The sequence below is a fragment of the Pleurodeles waltl genome, chromosome 9 (genome assembly GCF_031143425.1).
Source record: "Pleurodeles waltl isolate 20211129_DDA chromosome 9, aPleWal1.hap1.20221129, whole genome shotgun sequence".
In the NCBI taxonomy this organism is placed as follows: Eukaryota; Metazoa; Chordata; class Amphibia; order Caudata; family Salamandridae; genus Pleurodeles; species Pleurodeles waltl.
In genome coordinates this window covers 228,872,607-228,895,173 of record NC_090448.1, presented here as the reverse complement: position 1 = coordinate 228,895,173, position 22,567 = coordinate 228,872,607, and the positions used below count along the sequence as shown (strand labels likewise).

Here is a 22,567-nt window from a genome sequence, read left to right as displayed (position 1 = left end):
TGTGTGCAGGTTGAGAATAAGGTGGTGGGCTGTGCAGTTGTGTTTGTGATGTAGTTGTGGTGTGTAATAGACAAGGAGATGTGAAGTTGTGAATAGGGGTTTTGAGGGTGGAATGTGTTTGTCAGGGGGATTGGTGGAGTATGGGGTTCATGTTTTGAGGCTCTAAATGTGCAATGGATGAAAGGAAAGGTGAGTGGAAGAGTATTGTGTATTTGAGGAGTTTGTGTTTGGTGATGTGAATGTTTGACAGTATGTGTGCAAGGTTGGTGTAGGATATATGTTATTTGTGTTGGCATGAGGGAGGAAGTGGGTGTTTCTATTTTGTGATAGAAGGTAGGAAGAAATTGTGTGTTTGTTTTTTTTGGAGTAGTCATATGTGATATTGGTGTACTGCGCTTGTGTGTGGGCTTTGGTTCTAAAATTCTGGTGGAGGGTGTATGTTGAAGGGGAAAAGGAGCGGTGATGTGTGTTGGAGTGTGTATGTTGTGTGTGACAGGAGATGAACAGGGGTTAGGAGTGTAGTTGTCTTTATAACATGAACACATAGTATTTGGGGTAGGGTGGAGTGTAAGGAGTTTTTCCACTTGGAAAAGGGCACTTGTTGCCATAAGTGCGCCGGATATGCCCAGATGTGGGTCCCGGGCTCACTATGCCACAGGATTCAAGCTAGCCTGGCTGATGAAGGGTGATACCCTGAAACCTGTTCCAGCATGCTTGTTTCTTGTCCAAGGAGGACCTGGCCTATAAATTCAGGCTGGACTGTTCCCTGGGGAACATAGTCAAGACTAATTTGCATATGGCTGGGTCCAAACTGAGATGGCATGGTGGGCAAAAGAATTAATGGATTAAACCCAGATCTGTGACTGGGGGTGAATGTTTGATTGGTTCCGCATTCCATCCATCATTTGTGTTTGTTTGCTTGTGTTATGCTGCTGGGCATCACTGAGTAAACCAGAGAAGCCATCTTTGTCCTGTAGCGTATTACTTTCAACCCACTATCAAATCACTTTAGTCTGTTGTCTCACAGCTTATGCCGGCCTTGCTCAACTGAGACTCATGTTGTGTTTTAAGGCTTTCCGACACCTCCGTTAACAGGGTGACTTTTCCAGTTATTGTTTCTTCAGACTCTGGCAGGCATTGTTCCATTTGAGGTCCTCTCATGCTGCCTCTCAGTTGCTGTCCTCAGCTCAGCAGCTCTGCTGGCCTTTCTATCTGTTCTGTTCCAGGCCACATTGTCAATCGCATTCTGGGTCGTGCATTACTGTTTCACCACATCAGGCCTCTTCCTTTTTCACATGAAGATGGCCCTGGCCTGCTTTCCCTGTTGAGTGTAGCAGTGCTTTAGGCACTTTTCTCACATTGGGTCTTCCTTTGTCTCCCCCTTTGAGCATTGAACTCATTCACCAGGTATTTTACATCTTTTTGTACTTAAGTGGCATCCCAATTATTACAGGATTGAGAGGAGTCCCGGGGGAACTCCGGAAATACGTCCTTCTCATGTGGCCACTAGCTTAGTAATTTCCTTTTTAGGTCGAGTATAAGTGTTGGTATGTATCTGGGCTTTTAACCACGCCCATTGCACGCCCATCACTATCACTCGCTCATGAGCTTGCCTTTCAAAACTCCTTTGTTTTAATTGGTTAATGCCTTAATTTTGTCCCTCCTAGAGGCGGTTTTGTTACCGCCTTGGCAATCGACCCTGTAACACAGATTATTGTACTTTTGCCAATAACTTTGACTGCGAGCAAACTTCTTTTTCCTTTTGTGTCTCTCCTTGGCGCTCACGCTCACAGCGGCCGTAGCGCTTTGAATCGCCTCGCTTATGTCAACTGTTTTACTTTTTATTTTCAGTTTGTGTGGCAAGAAACCTCCAGTTAGGAATTCACAACGCCAATTGCTCGAACTCGAGCAAGTACGAGACCCAGTGCATTGCAAATGCTTGCTGATAAGTTACTTTCAAAATATGAATAACCACCTTCTTTTCACACTCCTTGGACAGTCAGATTGGTCAAATTAACATTGTGGGAACCAACCTGCCAGGAAGTCTTACGCTGTTTGTAATGGGAACTTGCAAATTGATACACAAAATGATGGGGTTCTTATGATAATATCTGATTAATATATTTTAATTTTTGTTTTCAGGAGACCTAGATTTGAACTATTGCTTTTTAGAATACATTAATTCAAGTTGCGATTTGTAGTTATTGATTAGCCCACCCGGTTCTTGCAAAAACTTAGATCATTGTTTTAGATAAGGGCTCCTTGACCTCTCCTCTGTTCAGTTTAAATCAAAAAGGTCTAGAGCTGCTTCTACTACCATGCAAGACCTAAAATACAGCATATTCAATGCTCCTCTTTTAAGGGTTGTTGCCTTCCTCTAAAATTGAACTTGAGGCTCAAGAATCAAAATATGCAAATACATGTACTCTTTAGCCATTGAGCTGGAAAATGCTATCTGTATAAGACATTTCAAGCATGTTCCTATAGTTCACTCAAATTATGTTTTCCTAAAATGGAACCTCATCTGGATAGGAATTTCAGTATGGCTTATGTGCTAAAATATACTAGAATGATATGGCGCGGTGTGCATAAAATGAGTGTAGTTTTCCCATGGATTTCTTCTGAAATGTTTGACAGGTTTGGAAGTGTGCTCTAGTCATGTTTTAGCAGGCACATCTCAGTGCAGTATTGCATGAGAATTATCTTTTATCTGTTATCCTCATTTTCACATGAGAAGTGTGCCAGAGTTTGCATGTCTCTACAGAGAACAATCACCTGCCCGATCTTGTGTTTTGTTTTGTTTTTAAAGGCTGTGGCCAAGAGTAGAGTCATCCTAGATCTGAGGTTCCTCCTTTGACAGGAACATCTGAGTTTTGATTGTAGAGAGATTGGTCCTGGTCAATGTGCCGCTTGAAGGCTGATGCAGAGGTCTTTGAACAAGGTTCTTCTAACGACAGGGAACCAGGACAGAAGCTTGAAGGCAGGGGTTATGTGGTCATGTGTGCCCAAGTTTAGTACTTTTCTAGATGCTGCATTTTGGATGTATTTTAATTTCTGATTAGGCATCCTGGAGGATTAATACAACTCCAATTCTCTTACTCACGGCGTGGCAAGGCAGACTTCTTGAGCCAAGGACCCTGTGTGAGAGTCCCAGGTAAGAGAAGGCCCTGCATAGGATTATCCTGGTGAAGAACGCACTCTTGGTCAGTTGGTTAACCTAGGTTTAGAGTGAGATGTTGGTGTCAATGAGCATACCTAGGTTCTTTACTCCAGTAAATGTGTTATGGGGTGGTCCAATGTTCTTAGGTGAGGTGGTTTTCTGTTATGAGACTCCCAGAAATAAATTATGGTAGTGATTGCTTTTCCCCTATAGCCCTTCCAAAGCAAGATTCTGAAATAGTGTGTTATCATTTTTGCAAGAGTTGCCTATAGAGAGTTTATTAGCAGTTGTGCTAAGGACTAGAGTAAGGCACCAAAGGCTACCTGTACGAAAGAATTGATTTGCGACTCGCAAATTCCAAGTCGCAAAACCTTATGCGGAACAGTGTCAATGACATTGCTTGTGATTCGCAAGGGGATTGCGAATGCCCTACCTCATGAATATTCATGAGGTAGGTCGCAATTTGCCCTCACAAGGATGGTGGCCTGCTGGAGACAGCAGACCACCATGTCTGTGTCTGCTTCTCAGTAAAGCAGTTATTTATTTTATTTTTTTAAATGCAGCCCGTTTTCCTTAAAGGAGAACGAGATGCATTTCAAAAACAAAACATGAAACGTTTTTGTTTCATTTTTGCAGCGCAGGCAGAGGTCGGTAGGTCCACTACCTGCTCTGAAAAAATGTTTTTGCTGCCATTCACAAAGGGGAAAGGGTCCCATGGGGACTCCTTCCCGTTTGCGAATGGGTTAGCACCAGTGTGACACTGGTGCTAACTGCGATTGTTTTGCGACCGCTTTCGCTGTCACAAAACAATCATACATGGGACTTCGACTCGCAATTAGTAAGGGATCACCCCTTCCTAATTGCGACTCGCAATCCCTTTTTTCAATTAGGTAAATAGTTTACTGAATCGCAAAAATGGGTTTGAACATACCAAAGTGTATTTTGCACGTTGCAAACGGCCCGATTCGCTGTTTGAGACGTGCAAAATGCTAGGTACATGTAGCCCATAGTCTTTTCTAAAGCCTGAGCTAGATCTTTGGCATGTATGCAAGTTTACTGCTGAACTCTCAGTTTTAAGACTCCAAGTTTTGAGAGTTCTTTTCTATTCCATTCATTTTGTGTTTTTGTTTCGTCACCACTAAATCTTTGAATAAGAGGGCAGTCTGCTTTGTGCTCCACAGCCAGTTTCAGCAGAGATTAAAACTATTCGACTCAGTACAGCCACTAATGCCTTCCATTTTCTTCCTAGGCACATTTACCTTTGTTCACTGAGTGAAAATCAAAATGGATAAAAACAAAAGAAACTTGGCCCACTCACTGGGACGGGTGCCCTACAGTCCACATACCACAATGTTATCTGATCCAGAGGTGAAGGATAATGTGTCCGGGTCAGATGCTCGAGATGCGAGCACCAGTAAGAGGGCATCCAAAAAAAAGTATCCTGTCATAAAAGAGCGAGGATTTTATTCGGACATCCTGACTCGTGGTGCCGCTGATGCCTTGGGGGTGAGTATGAGAGACTGACGTGTTCCTTCCATGTGCAACAGTGCTGTGTTCATTCTGGTGACGCATGTTTGTTTGTTTTCATATTGAGCTATTGTATTTATTTGTTTATTTATTTGTGTGATTTGATATAGCGTGGACCGAGCCACTTGACAGCCAAGAGCTTTACACATAGCCCATTAGAGAAATAATGTGGAACTTACTTGCATTTACACATAACATTTTAGAGGATAGTATATTAGAAAGTAGCAAAATTGAGCAAAACATAAAGCAAGCAGTACCTTAGCCAGTGAAGTATCGTTTGATGAGGTGAGCGTTTATTTCTTTACGGAAAGCCAGCAGATGCACTTTTCTCATTCTGCTGTTTTCAGACACATTCCTGACTGCGTTTCCTCCACAGAGATAACACGAAAACTTGTGCGCCACTGTTTTTTCTACCAACTCCTTTTTCCGTTGTAAGAACGATGTGTTCCTATCTGGCACACTACCTATTAGTTCACACAGAACATAATTAAATAGCATTGAACCCTCCAGGTAAAGAAAAGTCTCTACCGACTGCACCTTTTAATTCCCAAAAATATTACGAATCTCAGACCCAAGCTGTTAAGGACGGGTCTTCAAGTATGTTTCAAGAATATGTCAGGCAAGTCTATGTTTGTGAAATTTGGGCCCCGTTTCGATGAATTGTTGTTTATTTGGTTATTCACTGCAGGCCATCAGGTTATCAAGTAGGCGTTGCTGCTGGGCAGTATAAACAATGTACGATCAGTGGTTCATTGATGGTTTGTAAATGAGTATTTAAGTTTTACCAAACGTGCCCAAGAGACTTAGGTGACTATTGTTGTTTTAAAATGTGTCAATGGCTGCCATTGGATCATTCCTCTCATAGCCTAGTAAAGCTAACTAGGTAAGGCTGAATCTAAGATTAAGAAAAGTTAGGTAGATATATGTGCAGAGATTCTGTGTGGCAATAATTTCCCTCACCTCCGGGTATATGCTGCACAAATGCATATATATGATGAGTTAAACCCCTTGGAATATGGAATTACTGTTTGTCCCCTACTTTACCACAACAAGTGGTAAATATCTGCAACAACGGTGCAGGGCGGAGAGGGGTGCAGATGGGAATAGAGAGCGTGTTGTGTTGTGTCAAGGGGTTTACATGCTCCTTTGTGCCTGAGTAGTGGGTTAGCCCAGGTCTGGGGACCAGGCCTTCTGGCACTGAAGCCCATTCCCCATGCAATTTTACTAGACAGATTTTCTGGCCAGTAGAACTGTGTCTAGCGTTTCTGCAGCTGGGAGGTCCACGTGTGGGAACATCTCTCCACTCTAATAGAGTGGAGTGCAAGTCCACATGGGAATTTGACTTCTCTCAAGTGGCAATCCAAGTCTAAGAAGCGTATATTTGTTAGGAACTGAGTTACAGTAAGACACTGTCAAATAGCACTTAATAAAGGTCCAGCTAGATCTCTAGTTAAGAAAGCCTAACGGTTTTTATATGCACTATAAAAATGATAATCATCAGAGGCAGCATTCTTTGGCCGAAATATGACCCAGAGGTATACTGTTGCTGCATCTAGGCTCTATCAGTGATGCAACTTGAGCTGTGCAGGCCATATTTACTGAACGGTAATGCTGACCATAAGCTACATTCTCTCTGCAGTGCACTTGGTCCCCAAACTGAGTTTACTTAAAGAGATTCTAAGCTGCAGCAGATTCGTCCATTTGTTTGTGGACAAGAGAAAGTGTGTAGACGTCACTTGTAATACTGAGATCGAGGGTCTTGGCGGCTGTCACCCCAAATGGAAAATACAACAACTCTGTCTCACTTACTCCCCAGACAAAGTGTAGATAGGTAGATCGTCAGCCAGGGTAAGTGTTGCAGAGCTTTATATTTGCTAACACCCTGAAATTCAGCAACAAACCTACCAGCCACAGGATTCATTGAAACAACTTCCCGTAAGGTTACTAACAGACCACGTGGATTTAGAAATAAAGCTCCAACTATGGGATAAAATTAGTCATTCCAATGTTAAGAAAGTTCATGGGCCCAAATCTATAAGGCTCCAGTGAAAGGTGTGGTGGCTTCCCTTAATTCTCCTTTTTGACAATTGGCCACGAGATATGGGTGCCACAAAAGTTAAAGGGATTCTTTCCCCTGCAGGAGAGACAAGATGAAGGCTCGTTTTGAAATACCGTAGTTCGAAATGCGCAGCGAAAAACCACCAAAACTGAAACTGTGCTTGTCAAATCCCAGACTCCTCGAGGTGGGGTGTACAGGAAGACAGAGAATTAGCGGAGCACAGATTGCTGCTAACCAAGCGAGTGTTTTTTGCTGGGGTGCATCCCTTGATGGTTTTTTTAAAATATAGTTTATTGTTTTCTTCAATTAACATACAGAAAAAGGAGCAACAAAAAGCCTTTGACAGTGAGCGAGAGTGCACATTGCATCAGGAACATTTGATGAACACTGCAAACCTTTTTTTCGCTATAGTTAAAGTCTTTCGACAGGATATCTAAAGTATTAGAACGCACACTTTGTTCAACTACTGATGAAACACACATTCAATTATTCTTGTTGGCGTCTAAAGGTGAGGTGGGGGGCAATGTTGGTTTGTTGTCGGATTTTAAGGTTAGTTTCAATATGCTGATGTCACACCCTGATACTCTTGTTGCTCTCGCATGCTTGTAATTTAGCTGTTGTCTCACTAAGTCCTCTGCCTCAGCCCAAACACTCAATTCTCGACGTCACTTGAGACTCGAGAGAACAAACTTTGACTCCAGTGAGTTGCAATTCCCTTCTTGGTCATTGCTGGTCCTAAATCAATGAACTGACAGGCATCTTCAAGTTAGTAAGCCCAGGAGACATGTTGACATGTTAGAAGGATTTTATATGCTTGAACTGTCTAAGGCTCAGTGTGAGCTTGTTCCCAAGTCCCTGTTATAGACTTGCAAAAGACTGTGTAGGAGGGAAACCGTCCTGGGGGAGCCCATATTCTTCCCTCATTTCTGGAAATGTTCTCAGTAGGCGAGTCAAATGCTATACTTGTACGACTCCCGCTCTGCTCCGATGTGATTGCCCACTATATTCTTCACCTTCCTAAACAGAGGCAAAGACCACAGTGGAATCTCCGGTTCATAAGTCAGCTGCTGTGTGTGTTTTGTGGGCGCTAGTAGTATATGGCTCCTTCCTGTATTGTTTCTGGGTTGCTCTGAGTAGGCATCATCCCTTGCTCTTAGGATATTGCCCATGGTTTAAAGTAAATAGTATTGTGGTTTCACATTTAGGAATAAAATCGAATTATGATGCAAGGAGAGTGGAGCATGTTTTATGATTAAAAAATCAGAAGCAAAAGCATATTTAATGCAAAAACACTTCTATGTGAAACATCTACAGGAGCGTGGAAACACCTTTGGTTAGTACAAATCATACTGAGGTGCACAATCACACAAGAAAGTGAAAACACATCCAGGAGCAAGAATCATATTTAGGTGCAAAATAGCTTTTTATGCAACACCAATGGAGAGTGTGGAGACACTTTCAGGTGCAAAGACGTGGAGGAGCAAGAATCATTTTTATGTGCACAAAGGTATATAGGTGCAAAATCAACCTTGGCTCAATGTGAGCAGGAGTGGTATGGCATATAGCTTCATACTTACTCAGGATAAAGAGATAATGTATTAAGTAAGTTGTGAAAGATGTGCATTAGTACGGCATCACATTTGCTTGAAAGTACATTGTGGTGTGATATCACTATAGTGCAGCACTAGCGTATGGAAAACGTTTAGTAGCATTTGTCACATTTACAAACAAAAAGAACATTTGGGTACAAAACCACCTTTGGTGCATTATCCACAGGAGTGTTGGAGCACAAATATAGTTCCACTGCAGATTGTGAACGCTTCACTGCACCGCCCTTGCACTGCAATGGGAAATACTCTTTAAGCTGGATGAATATCAGAGCTACTACTAAATTGCTAGCAGTGAGAGAACAATGCTCCTCGGTGCTGATTGAAAATGTGAATGGCACTTTTTTCAGGCATTGACTTAAAGGTGCCCTCTCACCAGTGGCCGAATGGATCAATCCAAAGTTCTTCTGTATGCTTTTGGGGTTGATAACATGAGCTATGACACCTAACTTAAGTTGCAAGTAGGTAGACCAAAACATTACTTGAAGGTGTAGAATTAACACATTTCTGTGAAGTACTTTCATCCAAAGCTGCACCTATTTGGCAAACGTGCTATTGCGTTTTACAACACCCACTTTGTAGGATACAAAAGAGTGATTAACAAGTCAATCTACAAATAACCTTGCGGGCCTTTCCCTGCGTGGAAGCAATAGGCCCTATGCACAAAGGTAAATGTGGTTGTAAACATAGGCTTACTTACCTTTTTATGCCTACCATGAATTCAAAAAGGGATTTCTGGCAGGGGTAAACCCATTTACATGTCACAAGTGCTGATTTCTCCTCACCTATAAATACTACTCAGGGGATGGGAAGCTTGGTGTTGCAGGTATAGTTGTACGTTTGTGAACACACACAGTCATGACTGTTTGTGGGCATTCACAAATTCTTCTCATTGCTCTTTCCATGCTAAAATGGGTTGGATTTTTACTCCAGCCAAGGGCTGGCATAAACCCATTTTGAGGATGGGAAGGGAAATCTATCACTGCCAGTATTGATGGGGTTTAGCCGAATGGTTTTGAGAGGTAAAATATGCCTGTGCATAGGGTATCCTATTTTGTCTGTGGGATTTCCCCCTATGGCGAACTCTGCATTGTGGGAATAGGATCACTCGGGGAATGTCACATGACATGTTTGTGAATCACTGTAAGTAGTAATTTTTCACTTCAACCTGGGTGTAGGTCTGCAAGTCTAGATTGACTACTTTCTTTGTGAAAATGGACCATACTGTAGTGATTAGTACTAACTCTTTTGGCCTATGAGGAGCAACGATTATAGCCTATTGGCTATGGGCCAGTGTCCAAAGAATCAGTATGTGCTCTGAGCCTGGCCTCTTAACTGAGAACAGAGAGATGATTTGGGGGCTTGCAGCTGAAATCTCAATGCGAAACACCAGGGGAAACACACAGAAATGTGCATGGAAACCTGTCCTTGGAATTACTGTGAACCTTGGTAACACTAAATTCCGGGGAGAGTTTGGGGGTGCTGGGGTGCAGAATAACGGTGATCATATATCCTGATATGTTGGAGGATTGCTTAACTATGACACCTCTCTAAATAAAGCCTTTTTTTCTAGGAGCGTTTTCAAGAACAATGGTTCTTATTACCCGATCTCTGGGAGATGTAGTTCTCTGTCTGATCACGACTGGGTCTTAACTTCCTGCACGTGGATTTTCCTGTTGAGGGAACTCTGGTAGTTGATTTCGTAGGAGGCTGGCCTGGTTTGTAGTGGGTACCAAGGGGTACTTACACTCTGCGCCAGGTCCAGTTATCCCTTATTAGTGTAGAAGAGGTGTTCTAGCAGCTTAGGCTAATAGAAAAGGGTAGCTTAGCAGAGCAGCTTAGGCTGAACTAGGAGACATGCAAAGCTCCCACTATACCACTGGTGTCATATGCACAATATCATAAGAAAACACAATACACAGATATACTAAAAATAAAGGTACTTTGACAATATGCCAAAAGTATTTCAGTGAGTACCCTCAGTATGAGGATAGCAAATATACACAAGATATATATACACAATACCAAAAATATGCAGTAATAGCAATAGAAAGCAATGCAATCAATGTACAGTCACAATAGATTGCAATGAGAGCACATAGGTATAGGGGCAACACAAACCATATACTCCAAAATTGGAATGCGAACCACGAATGGACCCCAAACCTATGTGAGCTTGTAGAGGGTCGATGGGACTGTAAGAAAACAGTGAGGGTTAGAAAAATAGCCCACCCCAAGATCCTGAAAAGTAGGTGTAAAGTACACCTAAGTTCCCCAGAGAGCACAGAAGTCGTGATAGGGGAATTCTGCAAGGAAGAACAGCACCAGCAATGCAACAAAGGTGGATTTCCGGACGAGAGTACCTGTGGAACAAGGGAACCAAGTCCAAGTGTCGCGACAAAGTCGAGATTGGGCAGATGCCCAGGAAATGCCAGCTGAGGATGCAAAGAAGCTGCCACCGGATGGTAGAAGCTGTGGATTCTGCAAGAACGAAGAGGACTAGGAACTTCCCCTTTGGAGGATGAATGTCCCACATCGTGAAGAAGCTTGCAGAGGTGTTCCCACACAGAAAGACCGCAAACAAGCCTTGCTAGCTGCAAGGGTCGCAGTTAGGGTTTTTGGATGCTGCTGTGGCCCAGGAGGGACCAGGATGTCGCCAATTGCGTGAGGAGACAGAGGGGGCGCCCAGCAAGATAGGGAGCCCTCACAGAAGCAGGCAGCACCCGCAGAAGTGCCGGAACAGGCACTACGAAGAGGAGTGAACTGGAGCTCATCCGAAGTCACAAAAGAAGATCCCACGACGCCGGAGGACAACTCAGGAGGTTGTGCACTGCAGGTTAGAGTGTTGGGGACCCAGGCTTGTCTGTGCATAAAGGAAATCCTGGAAGAGTGCACAGGAGCCGGAGCAACTGCAAATCACGCGGTACCCAGCAATGCAGTCTAGCGTGGTGAGGCAAGGACTTACCTCCACCAGACTTGGACTGAAGAGTCACTGGACTGTGGGAGTCACTTGGACAGAGTTGCTGAGTTCCAGGGACCACGCTCGTCGTGCTGAGAGGGGACCCAGAGGACCGGTGATGCAGTCTTTTGTTGCCTGTGGTTGCAGGGGGAAGATTCCGTCGACCCACGGGAGATTTCTTCGGAGCTTCTAGTGCAGAGAGGAGGCAGACTACCCCCACAGCATGCACCACCAGAAAAACAGTTGAGAAGGCGGCCGGATCAGCGATACAAGGTTGCAGTAGTCGTCTTTGCTACTTTGTTGTGGTTTTGCAGGCGTCCAGAGCAGTCAGCGGTCAATTCCTTGGCAGAAGGTGAAGGGAGAGATGCAGAGGAACTCTGATGAGCTCTTGCATTCGTTATCTAAAGAATTCCCCAAAGCAGAGACCCTAAATAGCCAGAAAAGGAGGTTTGGCTACCTAGGAAGGAGGATAGGCTAGCAACACAGGTAAGAGCCTATCAGAAGGAGTCTCTGACGTCACCTGCTGGCACTGGCCACTCAGAGCAGTCCAGTGTGCCAGCAGCACCTCTGTTTCCAAGATGGCAGAGGTCTGGAGCACACTGGAGGAGCTCTGGGCACCGCCCAGGGAAGGTGCAGGTCAGGGGAGTGGTCACTCCCCTTTCCTTTGTCCAGTTTCGCGCCAGAGCAGGACTGGGGGATCCCTGAACCGGTGTAGACTGGCTTATGCAGAGATGGGCACCATCTGTGCCCATCAAAGCATTTCCAGAGGCTGGGGGAGGCTACTCCTCCCCAGCCCTGACACCCTTTTCCAAAGGGAGAGGGTGTAACACCCTCTCTCTGAGGAAGTCCTTTGTTCTGCCTTCCTGGGCCAAGCCTGGCTTGACCCCAGGAAGGCAGAAACCTGTCTGAGGGGTTGGCAGCAGCTGCAGTGAAACCCCGGGAAAGGTAGTTTGGCAGTACCCGGGTCTGTGCTAGAGACTTGGGGGGATCATGGAATTGTCTCCCCAATGCCAGAATGGCATTGGGGTGACAATTCCATGATCTTAGACATGTTACATGTCCATGTTTGGAGTTACTATTGTGACGCTATATATAGGTAGTGACCTATATATAGTGCACGCGTGTAATGGTGTCCCCGCACTCACAAAGTCCGGGGAATTTGCCCTGAACCATGTGGGGGCACCTTGGCTAGTGTCAGAGTGCCCACACACTAAGTAACTTAGCATCCAACCTTTACCAGGTAAAGGTTAGACATATAGGTGACTTATTAGTTACTTAAGTGCAGTGGTAAATGGCTGTGAAATAACGTGGATGTTATTTTACTCAGGCTGGAGTGGCAGGCCCGTGTAAGAATTGTCAGAGCTCCCTATGGGTGGCAAAAGAAATGCTGCAGCCCATAGGGATCTCCTGGAACCCCAATACCCTGGGTACCTCAGTACCATATACTAGGGAATTATAAGGGTGTCCCAATATGCCAATATGAATTGGTGAAGTTGGTCACTAGCCTGTTAGTGACAATTTGTACAGAGAGAGCATAACCACTGAGGTTCTGGTTAGCAGAGCCTCAGTGAGACAGTTAGGCATCACACAGGGAACACATACATATAGGTCACAAACTTATGAGCACTGGGGTCCTGGCTAGCAGGGTCCCAGTGACACATAACAAACATACTGAAAACATAGTGTTTTCACTATGAGCCCAGTGCCCTAGCAGGATCCCAGTGAGACAGTGAAAACACCCTGACATACACTCACAAACAGGCCAAAAGTGAGGGTAACAAGGCTAGAAAGAGGCTACTTTCTCACAGATTTTACCAGTCGGTTAAATTGCAGGAGGACTGGCCAGGAGGTGCGGCCATAAACAAAGCCATCCCACGCCTGAACCCCTGCGACAGCATAGAGAAAGCATGTATTGCTTCCTACCTGGCAGTAGCTCCCTCTTCAACTTAATGCCATTTCCGTATCCCTCCTCCAGCCCTCTGCAGTGCAAGGATCCTGCCGGGAATGGGGCTTCTGCATCGAATTTGCACCTGGTAATTCGGGTCTATATTAGATTCCACTTTCTGTGGACAAAAAATTGGAATATCCAGATTTGGGTGTAGGGATATTAGATGGAAAAATATCCTCCCACCAACTCGCACTTAAATTCGGTTCACTAGTAATGCCGGCCTAGTGAGATGCACATGCGACATCATACAGACAACATCATACAAACCACTCACAAGTGTAACTTCTTCCTGGAAACTATATTACTTTTGTTAAAAATAATCAGTTAACTTATTCTATGTTTACAACTGAGATGTCCATATGCCTCCAGAATGAAAAGTCTTTTCTTGTAGAATGTAAATGCTGGGCCGGAGGTGCAGCAGGAGTTAATTTGGAAGGCGGAAAAAGAGCAACACACCCCGAAAGGTAAAGTGATCTTGCATACCCAGACTTTTTGCTACATCTAGCCTTGATTATGTCATGCTCATATATTACCAATGTTGCTTATTTTGCAGTCACAACTTTCCAGACTCCACAAGATTTGCAGCAGTACCTGGATAAACAGGTTTTTGGACCAACCACAGAAGTGAAGCAGAAGTCAGATTTCCCTGGCCAAGCCTATAATCCTAAAGTTCAGCTTCCGTATGAGGTGGTTCCAGGGCAGAGCCCCAGAAAAATAGAGATTGACAGGTAACCACTGAGAGTCAGGAATGGGTGTAGGTAGGCCGAAGAAGGCGTGAGCCTAGATCAATACTAATAACTGCTTGGTTTTGGTTCCACTTTCAATGTATAGGAAAAAGCAAAGCCTTGCTAGATCTTTCTTTAACTTCTGATCTGATATACTCAAAAGATAGTCAATGAGGTGTGACTTACTGCTGTACTTATGTATGTTTCATATATTTCTAAGTGCTTCTATTGCATGTTTAAACTGTGAAGTGGACACTGATTTAGCAATATCATGGTGCTTGCTGTCAAGCCAAACATATATCTTCATTCTGATTCTGTCTCAAAATGATCAGACTTGCCTCTTCTAGTTAAGAATTGAAAATGGCAATGCTATGTGCAACTGGATGACTACCAGTGGAATCCTTAGTTCATGTGAATCGTAGGCCAATCAGTAGATGTAAGATGAGTTCCTCACAGTTCACAGAAGTACCATTAAGTAAAATATCTGGGGTCTATTGGCAAAGTCCAAAATGACTTCTACAAAGGGCAACCATTCAGTGGCAATGCAGAGTATATTTTGAGGCCTTTAAAGAGAAAAGATAAGCACCCAAAATACATGTATGTCCTGTCCGCCCTGTTAAGAGTGTATACATGGCTGCACACTCTGTCTTCGAGAATATTATTATTACTGTTAAACTGAAGTCATTACACTACAACAAGTAGTATCATGTAATTTCTAACCATTGTCTCAGAGTGTGAATTTATGAAAGATGTGAATTCTGGACTATCTCTGTAACAGATAAAAAATATACTTGTCTGCTACACACAGGAGACAGGGTGGGTAGAAGGAAACCTAAATGATTGTCCATTACCCTGTAAATAACACGGACTATCTTTCTGCAAAATGAGAGGTTAGTAGTCTGCCCTGCTGCAAACAGGTTTGCTATTACATTATTTTACTTCATGCAGTGTAGGCCTGCTGCACTTTGTTTAAAAAACAAAAAGGGATTAACTTAACATTTGATAGCGTTTCCATCAATCAGCCCGTTTGGAGGAGACACTGCTTCTGTAGACATGCTGCAGAATCTAGAGTTGCTTGGCCTTGAGTTACTCGTCGTTGACAGTGGCTATAACATGCATGTCTTGAGCTGAGGCATGTGAAAAATAACTGTGGTGGCACACGCTCTCCTGTTCTAAAGAGTTCCCTATCCCACTACCCTCTGTGAAATGGTCCGTTTCTTCTTCACCCCCTCCTGAGTGCCTACAAACTTCCCATTACCTTGGTTAACTCCTCACCCCTTTAAAAGAACCCATATAACACAGGGCTTATCCTGGCATGCAGTTTAAACAAGGGTGCTGAAAAACGTCCCCTAAAGACTAGTACATTTCTTGAACTCGATCCACAGTTGTAGTGCCACTAATGAGGTGGAAGCTTTCTCCCAACAGGTCAGGGACATTGCCACAGTTTTCCTTTGGAACCGCAATGGGTGGAATAGGAGAGTTGTTCAGGAGGGACATGCGTAGAAATGCCACCAGGCAGCCACCCTCTAATTTTAGTGGCCAACACTATTTCAACCAGCATCACAGCTGTCATATGGATGTTTGTAATGGCATAGAGGACAACATCACTTTATAATGCTCTCAAAATAGAGAAACAGCATGTGGATAATAGTAGACAAAACAGCCTTTTGTGTGTGGCTGATGTCCTGTTTATGCCCTTCTCGAAAAAAGGTTCAAAGACTAAGGCCCTCATTAAAACCCTGGCGGTAAAAGACCTCCAGGGCTGTTTTGGAGTTTGTACCGCCAACAGGCTGGCAGTACAAACTTGGGCATTACGACTGTGCTGCTGTCGCACCACAGGGACTGGCGGTTTCCCACCACTTTGGTCCCGGCAGTTAAGTCCCCCTCCCGCCAGCCTTTTCATGGCGGTATGAACTGCCGTGAAAAGGCTGGCGGAAAGGGGAGTCGCAGGGCCCCTGGGGGGCCCTGCACTGCCCATGCCACTGGCATGGGTAGTGCAGGGGCCCCCTGCCACGGCCCCATGGAGCTTTTCACTGTGTGCATAGCAGACAGTGAAAAGCGCGATGGGTGCAACTCGTCGCACAGCTGCAAAACCGCCGGCTCCATTTGGAGCCGGCTCGTGTGTTGCGGCCGAGATCCCCGCTGGGTCGGTGGGCGGAAACCAGGTTTCTGCCCGCCGACCCAGCGGGGATCTCAAAATAGGCCCTGGTGGAGTGCGGCTGCATTGGCGGCCGCCCGGCGGTTTCAACTTGGCGGGCAGCGGTTGCCGCCCGCCAAAGTTGAAATGAGGTACTATGTATGCTACAACTACGGGTTAGTTAATGCAGTGAAGTTGGTTACCATTCTTCAGTACACTGTATGGGAAAAATACTGTTCTGGTACATACAGTGGAAAAGAGACCATTTGATAACAATTGTTAAAATATGTAGTGTATTGGACTGTTTTTCGTGCAATCATAGGTGTTGGTAAATTAACATTTGAATATTATGGTGGAGCTTTTTTAACACTTGAACGTTGGTACTAAATTTAAAACTTTACATGTTGAATATTATCATGAATTCCTTGCTCTCCATGCAGAAGGAGAAGGCTGTACCTTAGTATGGATATCGCCCAGCTCTTAGCTCAAGAAGGCATAGATTCCAATCAACTAATGCCACGGCACCCAGATCCAGCTAATCCGCCAACCATTGAAAACAAGGCAGGACCACCATTGATCACCTACCTCCCCCTAGAGGTAAGACTGAAAGTCATCTCGTGAACACATTCCCCTCTTGAAGTATGTTATAGTCCACTTGTACCCATCAGAATTTGTTTTGGAGAAAAAATTGAGTGTTGCTCTGTCTGGTCTCTAAAGATGACACTACATTAAACACACTTCTAAGACAGAGGACCAGCAGACTTTCGCCTATCTGAGTAGTACTTGCCTACCTACTAACAAGCCTGTCAAGCACCAAGGCCCGGCTGCCTAACCTCTGCTTGGAATACAGTGCTCCTGTGCTTGTCTAACCTCTTCCAGAGACAGGGCTAGTGGCAGTTGTACAGTGTTTTCCTTAAGTAAACTAGTAAGCACCTATTCCAAGTCATGACCCCATTCAACATGAGACTGAAGGTGATTTCAATAAACCAGTTTGAAAGAAACCCCTGCATGCCTCAAAATTACTTTTACATAGGAGAAATTTACAATGCACTTTCCCATGCAGACCTTTCCCTACCAGTGGGAATCCAGAGCCACTCATCCAAACCACCTCGAGTTCACATTAACATCTAATTGCATCTACATCAGCCCTTAGTAGATATAAAATAGGAAGTGTTTCATCAAAGCTTCCCTATGTTCAGAATACAAGGCAGTTATACCAATTTACCACGTTAGAGTTGAGACCACTTTATATATCTATTAAGTCACTTCAACTAAAGATTTAATAGGTGTGACATCCACTAAACTATGTTAGAAATGACTGGACATGGTTTCTTTATCTAGATGTCAGAATACCTGGCTAATCTACAATCTATTAAATTGGAGAGATTTCTTTTTAAGAGCTTTGTTTTCACAGTGTAGCACCTAAAAACAACAGTCCCACCCAGTGATTACGACATGGCATAACAACTACTATTCTCACAACACAGATTAAAGTGAACCACATAATTTCCAACATAATAGAACAAGAAAGCTGCCTAATCGTAGCAAAAAGATTCACTACTGATATCTCCTGACAGCCAGCATGTCTATAGCAAAATGACTATGTGACACCCATACTGAGTTACATATTATTCCTGCAATATGCCAGTACTCTATAGTAATAATAATAATAATTGGCCAATAATTATGTAATTATTATTCTTATTCTTATTCTTATTCTTATTCTTATTCTTATTCTTATTATTATCATCATCATCATCATAGTAGTGACCAGTGTTTTAGATGATACTTCATACTGTACTTCTGCCATTTTTTAAAGAGTATACAAGGTTCTATTAACCAGTTTAAAGGCAGCCAATTTACTGACCTTTTACAGGATGGAAGGATGAGTCTGCCTTGCATGGATTTGAATTTGAATTCGTGACCAGCCAATCTATGCATGTTTCAGTGGCAACCATTCAACTCATTGACTACCCAGTTCTGCATCCTGCAACTGATAGTTTTTGTTGGTCTTTTTGGCCTGCAGCTCATGCTCCCTACTGTGCCATTTGTCCTCTGTTGTTTCATTCAAGCACAACTGACATTGTGGGATTATTCAGTTTGATTTCTACTAACTTTTACTTTCTTTAACTTTGCTCTTCTTAGGTGTTTGATGATGAGGAGTTTGAGGTCCGCACACCACCTGAGTGGCTTAGTCTGGGTTATGAGACAAGTTCGGGTGACAGGAAGCCAATTCCAGCCAAGGCTCTCCTTCCCACGAATGATGTTTTGGGACATGGTAAGGCTCAATCTCTTCATTCTTCTTTTAGCGAACTAGAAGTTAGGGGCAATTGATTAATCATTCCATTCTCCTACTGGTGACCTGAGGAGTTTGAGAAGTTAATTTAGAGATGGGTTTTCAGGGAAATTTCGGAACGTGTAGGTTATTAATAAAGAGAGACAGAATTTGAAGCTGTTTGTGGAGCATTAGTATGGAGAGAGAGCTGTGGAATGACATTGAAAGATTCTGCTTGTTATATTTGTTTCTAAGATACATACATATCTGTGAGCTACACTTCGATTATCCCCCTGCCTGGAGAGGGATGTCAACCCACGTTGATAAGCAGAAGCAATAGTATTCTTGATATTTTTTAGAGCTAGCCCTTTTGATAAGGCTAAGTAAATAAAAGGCTAACATGAGCAACTTCGGTGGTAGTTTAAAAACTCTGGACATTACGTGTTGACTCTGGAATCTACCTGTTACCATACCTCCCATTTTATCATCTGGATTTTGATGAATATTAATAATGTAATGTCTACCTCTAATTTTGACCTCAGTACTTTTTTAGTTTAGCCGCTGTGGTTTGGTTGAGCCTACCAGACAGCACAGCAAAAGACATATTATGTGCTTACCAAGAACATAGAAGAGCATGCATCCTGCCCAATGTGCATACCTCTAGTGTGTGACTCTTACTTTCATTTTCATTTACCTACTTTGCAATAGATGGCTTGCTTTGTCCATCTTGTGTCTGTCCTTCCCTTTGAGCTTTGCCAATTTATTTGTGTGCTTCGACTGCTCACTTTAAGGGAACTATTTTTTAGGTTGAATATAAAGGTATGACCTCTTATATACTTTTAGTATACTTATTGTGGGCTTAAAGCGATTTCATTTGCTTGTTTCAGTGTCATTTAAAAGTTCTTCTTTGCTAGTGGTCAGTCATGCCTCTTTGTTCTGCCTTTTTCTCTTTGGGAGCAGGGATCAACTACTGTATAATTCTACTTTGTCCTGTTTCTCTCTTCTGTACGGGACTTTTTTTTTTTTTTTTTAGTTTTTGCCTGCTTGTCTTACCCCTTGTTCCAGAGCAGCCACGCTTCCTCTGGCAAATCCTCCAGCAGGTCGCCACTCCCCCCCCCTCCCAACTCCATCTGCAAACATAAAGCCAACAGCAGAGAGGGGCATTTATGAACTCTGTTTATTATGCTTTTACTATAAAAGCGGGCAGGGCCACGGGCATGACAGGGATAGAGGAGAGCACTCCCCCTCACTGCACATAAATATTTGGCCAGCCATCTCGAGCTGGCCAAACATGCATGCGCAGTAGGCTCTATCCAACCCGCTGGGTTGGAGAGACCAGGCGGAGGCTCACAGTCTGCCTGGGAGTGCCCTGGCTGGGCGCTCCCAGTCAGTCCTGACGCTGCTCTAAGCAGCAGGGAAGGGCAGGTGGGAGCCTGTGCCTGCAATGATGGAGGAGAGCAGAGCGGATGGAACAGCGCTATAAAAAAAATGTCCATTTTATTTTTATTTTACTATTATTATTTTTTTGGTCCACCCCCACATGCGCCACACCACCCCTTTTCCCTCCCATGAGCCGCACCTGGACCTTTGTAGGCTCTTTGCGTGAGTTTATTTCCACGGACTCTTGGTAGTGTACTTTCGTAGTTTCTACAGAAAAGAGAGTGGTCGGTGACTACATTCACATATGGTTGCACCACATCTGAAACAGCGTAGTTAGATCTGAATTGGCAGGTGTTAATCTTAGGTGTAGCTGAGGGCTTGTAGTTATCAAAGGGGGGAGGATATGGCGTTAAGGTCAAAGCTGACAACTTTAGAAGTGGGGAACCGGTTTATAGTCTCCTCAACATCCTGTGATTGTGGTCAAATGACCTAATCTCTTCTTGTGGGCAACAAATTGAACATGACATTTTGTAATGTAACTGGTGCTCATGTAAAGCACTCCAGTACCTTTCGGCGGAGTTCACGTTATGTAAAACTGCAACAAAGTTGAGTTTAGAAACATGAAGCCTTCATTTCCGGAGGTCGGTGAAGGAATTGTGCCTACATTATAGCCCGTTTTTTTTATGTAGGGTGTTTAAATTAAGGCTTTAACGGTTATGCTGTGGCTTCCTTAACAGTTTTGTTTTCTTAAATAAATCGTGCATCAGAAAATGCAACAGTGATTTTTCATATTTGAAACAATGGTATGTGTCTGTAGAGTCTTGCCTTTTCAGTACTGAGGCTGCTTGTGTTCACTTGTGAAAAGCCAATTTAAGAGAAATGAAGCTGTAAAAAATCGACCTCCCTGTGGTTTGTTAAAGCTATCTGCCCCTTTAAAAAAATGCTTTTTATTCTCTTCTTCTCTGGTGGATATCTCCTACCTTGGTCCGGTGCAGCTCCTGGTCTCCCAGGGGAAGTACTGTGAAATTGTCGCTAATTCTATTGGTGCCATGATATGCCTCTATGACCTCTTTTACACCCTTCTTCCAATGTTTTTTTAAGTTTGGCCTTAAAGGAGATGTCCTTTAAAGTTGGTTCTCAATTGGGGAGGTGGCAAACTGATCTGCAAGGAGACACCCTATTTCCCTCCTTGATACTGGGCCCTCATTAGGACCTTGGCGGCAAATGCCGCATACTGCGACGGCCGCCAACATACCGTCGCCGTGGCTACCGACCGTCCATGACATTATGACCCTCATTACAACCCTGACGGTCGGTGATAAAGCGGTGGTAATACCGCCAACAGGGCGGCGAAAAAAAAATTGAGTTACGTCCATGGCGGAAGCCGCCAACACAGACAGACACTCTAACACTCCGACAGCCACGGCGGTAGAAACAAACACCGTGGCGGTAACCGCTAACAGACAGGTGGAAGACAATGTACCTCCCACACTATTACAAGGCACCAATCTGCCAGCTTTTCCAGGGCGGTACCACCGCCATCAAAAGCACAGCAGAAACAGTCTTTGGAAGGGAAACCACTCATCTCTTGACAGTCAACGAACAACCAGGACGCCATGGAGCCCGAGTTACAGCTCCTGCCGATGCTGGTCTACCTCCTCTTCTACCAGCAACATCAAAGACGGCGGCGACAAGGACGGTGAGTACTACACCTAGCACACTGGGGAGGGGAGGAGGGAAAAGAGAGCGACACACGCACGCAACACCCCACCCCCCACCCACAACAACACACACACACACATATAGAATCACATCATAGATACACCCCGTCACCCCCTAGAAAGAACGCAAGGACCAAATGAAATGAGTTTAACAAGTGCAATAATTGAACAATCAGATAGCCCATGATAACTTTAAATCATCAGTATATACAAATATTAACAGCAGGTACACAAGTCCGTACGCTGTCAAATTAATTGTCCGTGAACCATTGGTACCAAAAAGCATGGGCGAAGCCCACACATGACACCTGCCTCAAAACGGAGAGAACACTGCAAGGGCATCAGGTTGAAAAGAAAAAAAACAGGCACCTCAGGGGGAAGGGGAGGGGGGGCACCTCAGCCGGATGGTGGGACGACGCCACTGCTCCTCGAGGGGGCTCCATGCCCACTGCCTGGTCCTGGGGAGTGAAAAGCCACAGTCTCAAGTCTCTCTAGTGGGTCCACTGCCCACTGCTTGGTCCTGGGGAGTGCAAAGCCACAGTCTCTCAAGTGGGTGGCGTCTTCCACTGGTTCTGGAGGGGGCTTTGTGCCTGAGTGCTTCATCCTGCCAAGGATAAGGTTAGTGGATGCTTTTCTCCACTGGTTCTGGAGGTGGCTTGGTGCCCAGAGTGCTTCATCCTGCCAAGGATAAGGTTAGTGGATGCTTTTCTCCACTGGGCCTGGAGGGGGCTTTGTGCCCAGTGTTGCAGCACCAGGAGTGTGGCAGTTCCCATTCCCTCACCTGGGTGTCTGAGCCACGAGATTTTCCGGTAACAGGTAGCATGATACTCCATGGAGACAGAGCCACACTCCACCTTGCGACGACTTAGGCTGCAAACTGCAGGTAGTGCCAGTTCTGGTGGTGGTGCCTCATGTAGTGTGTGCAGGGTCCAGGATGTCTCCAGCAGCCTCGGACGGCTGCCCACTAGGATGATGCTGATGTCCGCTATAGTGGCACCAGATGGGCACGTCGCAGTGCAGGTGGCGGTGGCTGCGGCGGTGTCTGCAGCGGAGATGCTGCCAGTGGTGC

General features: G+C 44.5%; 1 protein-coding gene across 1 annotated transcript in view; it reads left to right on the top strand.

Moving 5' to 3' along the window:
• Window positions 1-22,567, top strand: part of DNAH1 (dynein axonemal heavy chain 1) — an 827,745-nt gene that overhangs the window by 37,976 nt on the left and 767,202 nt on the right. The window contains exons 2-6 of the mRNA XM_069206595.1: window positions 4,410-4,666; window positions 13,652-13,724; window positions 13,814-13,988; window positions 16,563-16,719; window positions 18,268-18,400. Coding sequence (XP_069062696.1) covers window positions 4,445-4,666; window positions 13,652-13,724; window positions 13,814-13,988; window positions 16,563-16,719; window positions 18,268-18,400 — 760 coding nt within the window. The 5' untranslated portion in view covers window positions 4,410-4,444. The remainder of the gene's footprint in view (window positions 1-4,409; window positions 4,667-13,651; window positions 13,725-13,813; window positions 13,989-16,562; window positions 16,720-18,267; window positions 18,401-22,567) is intronic.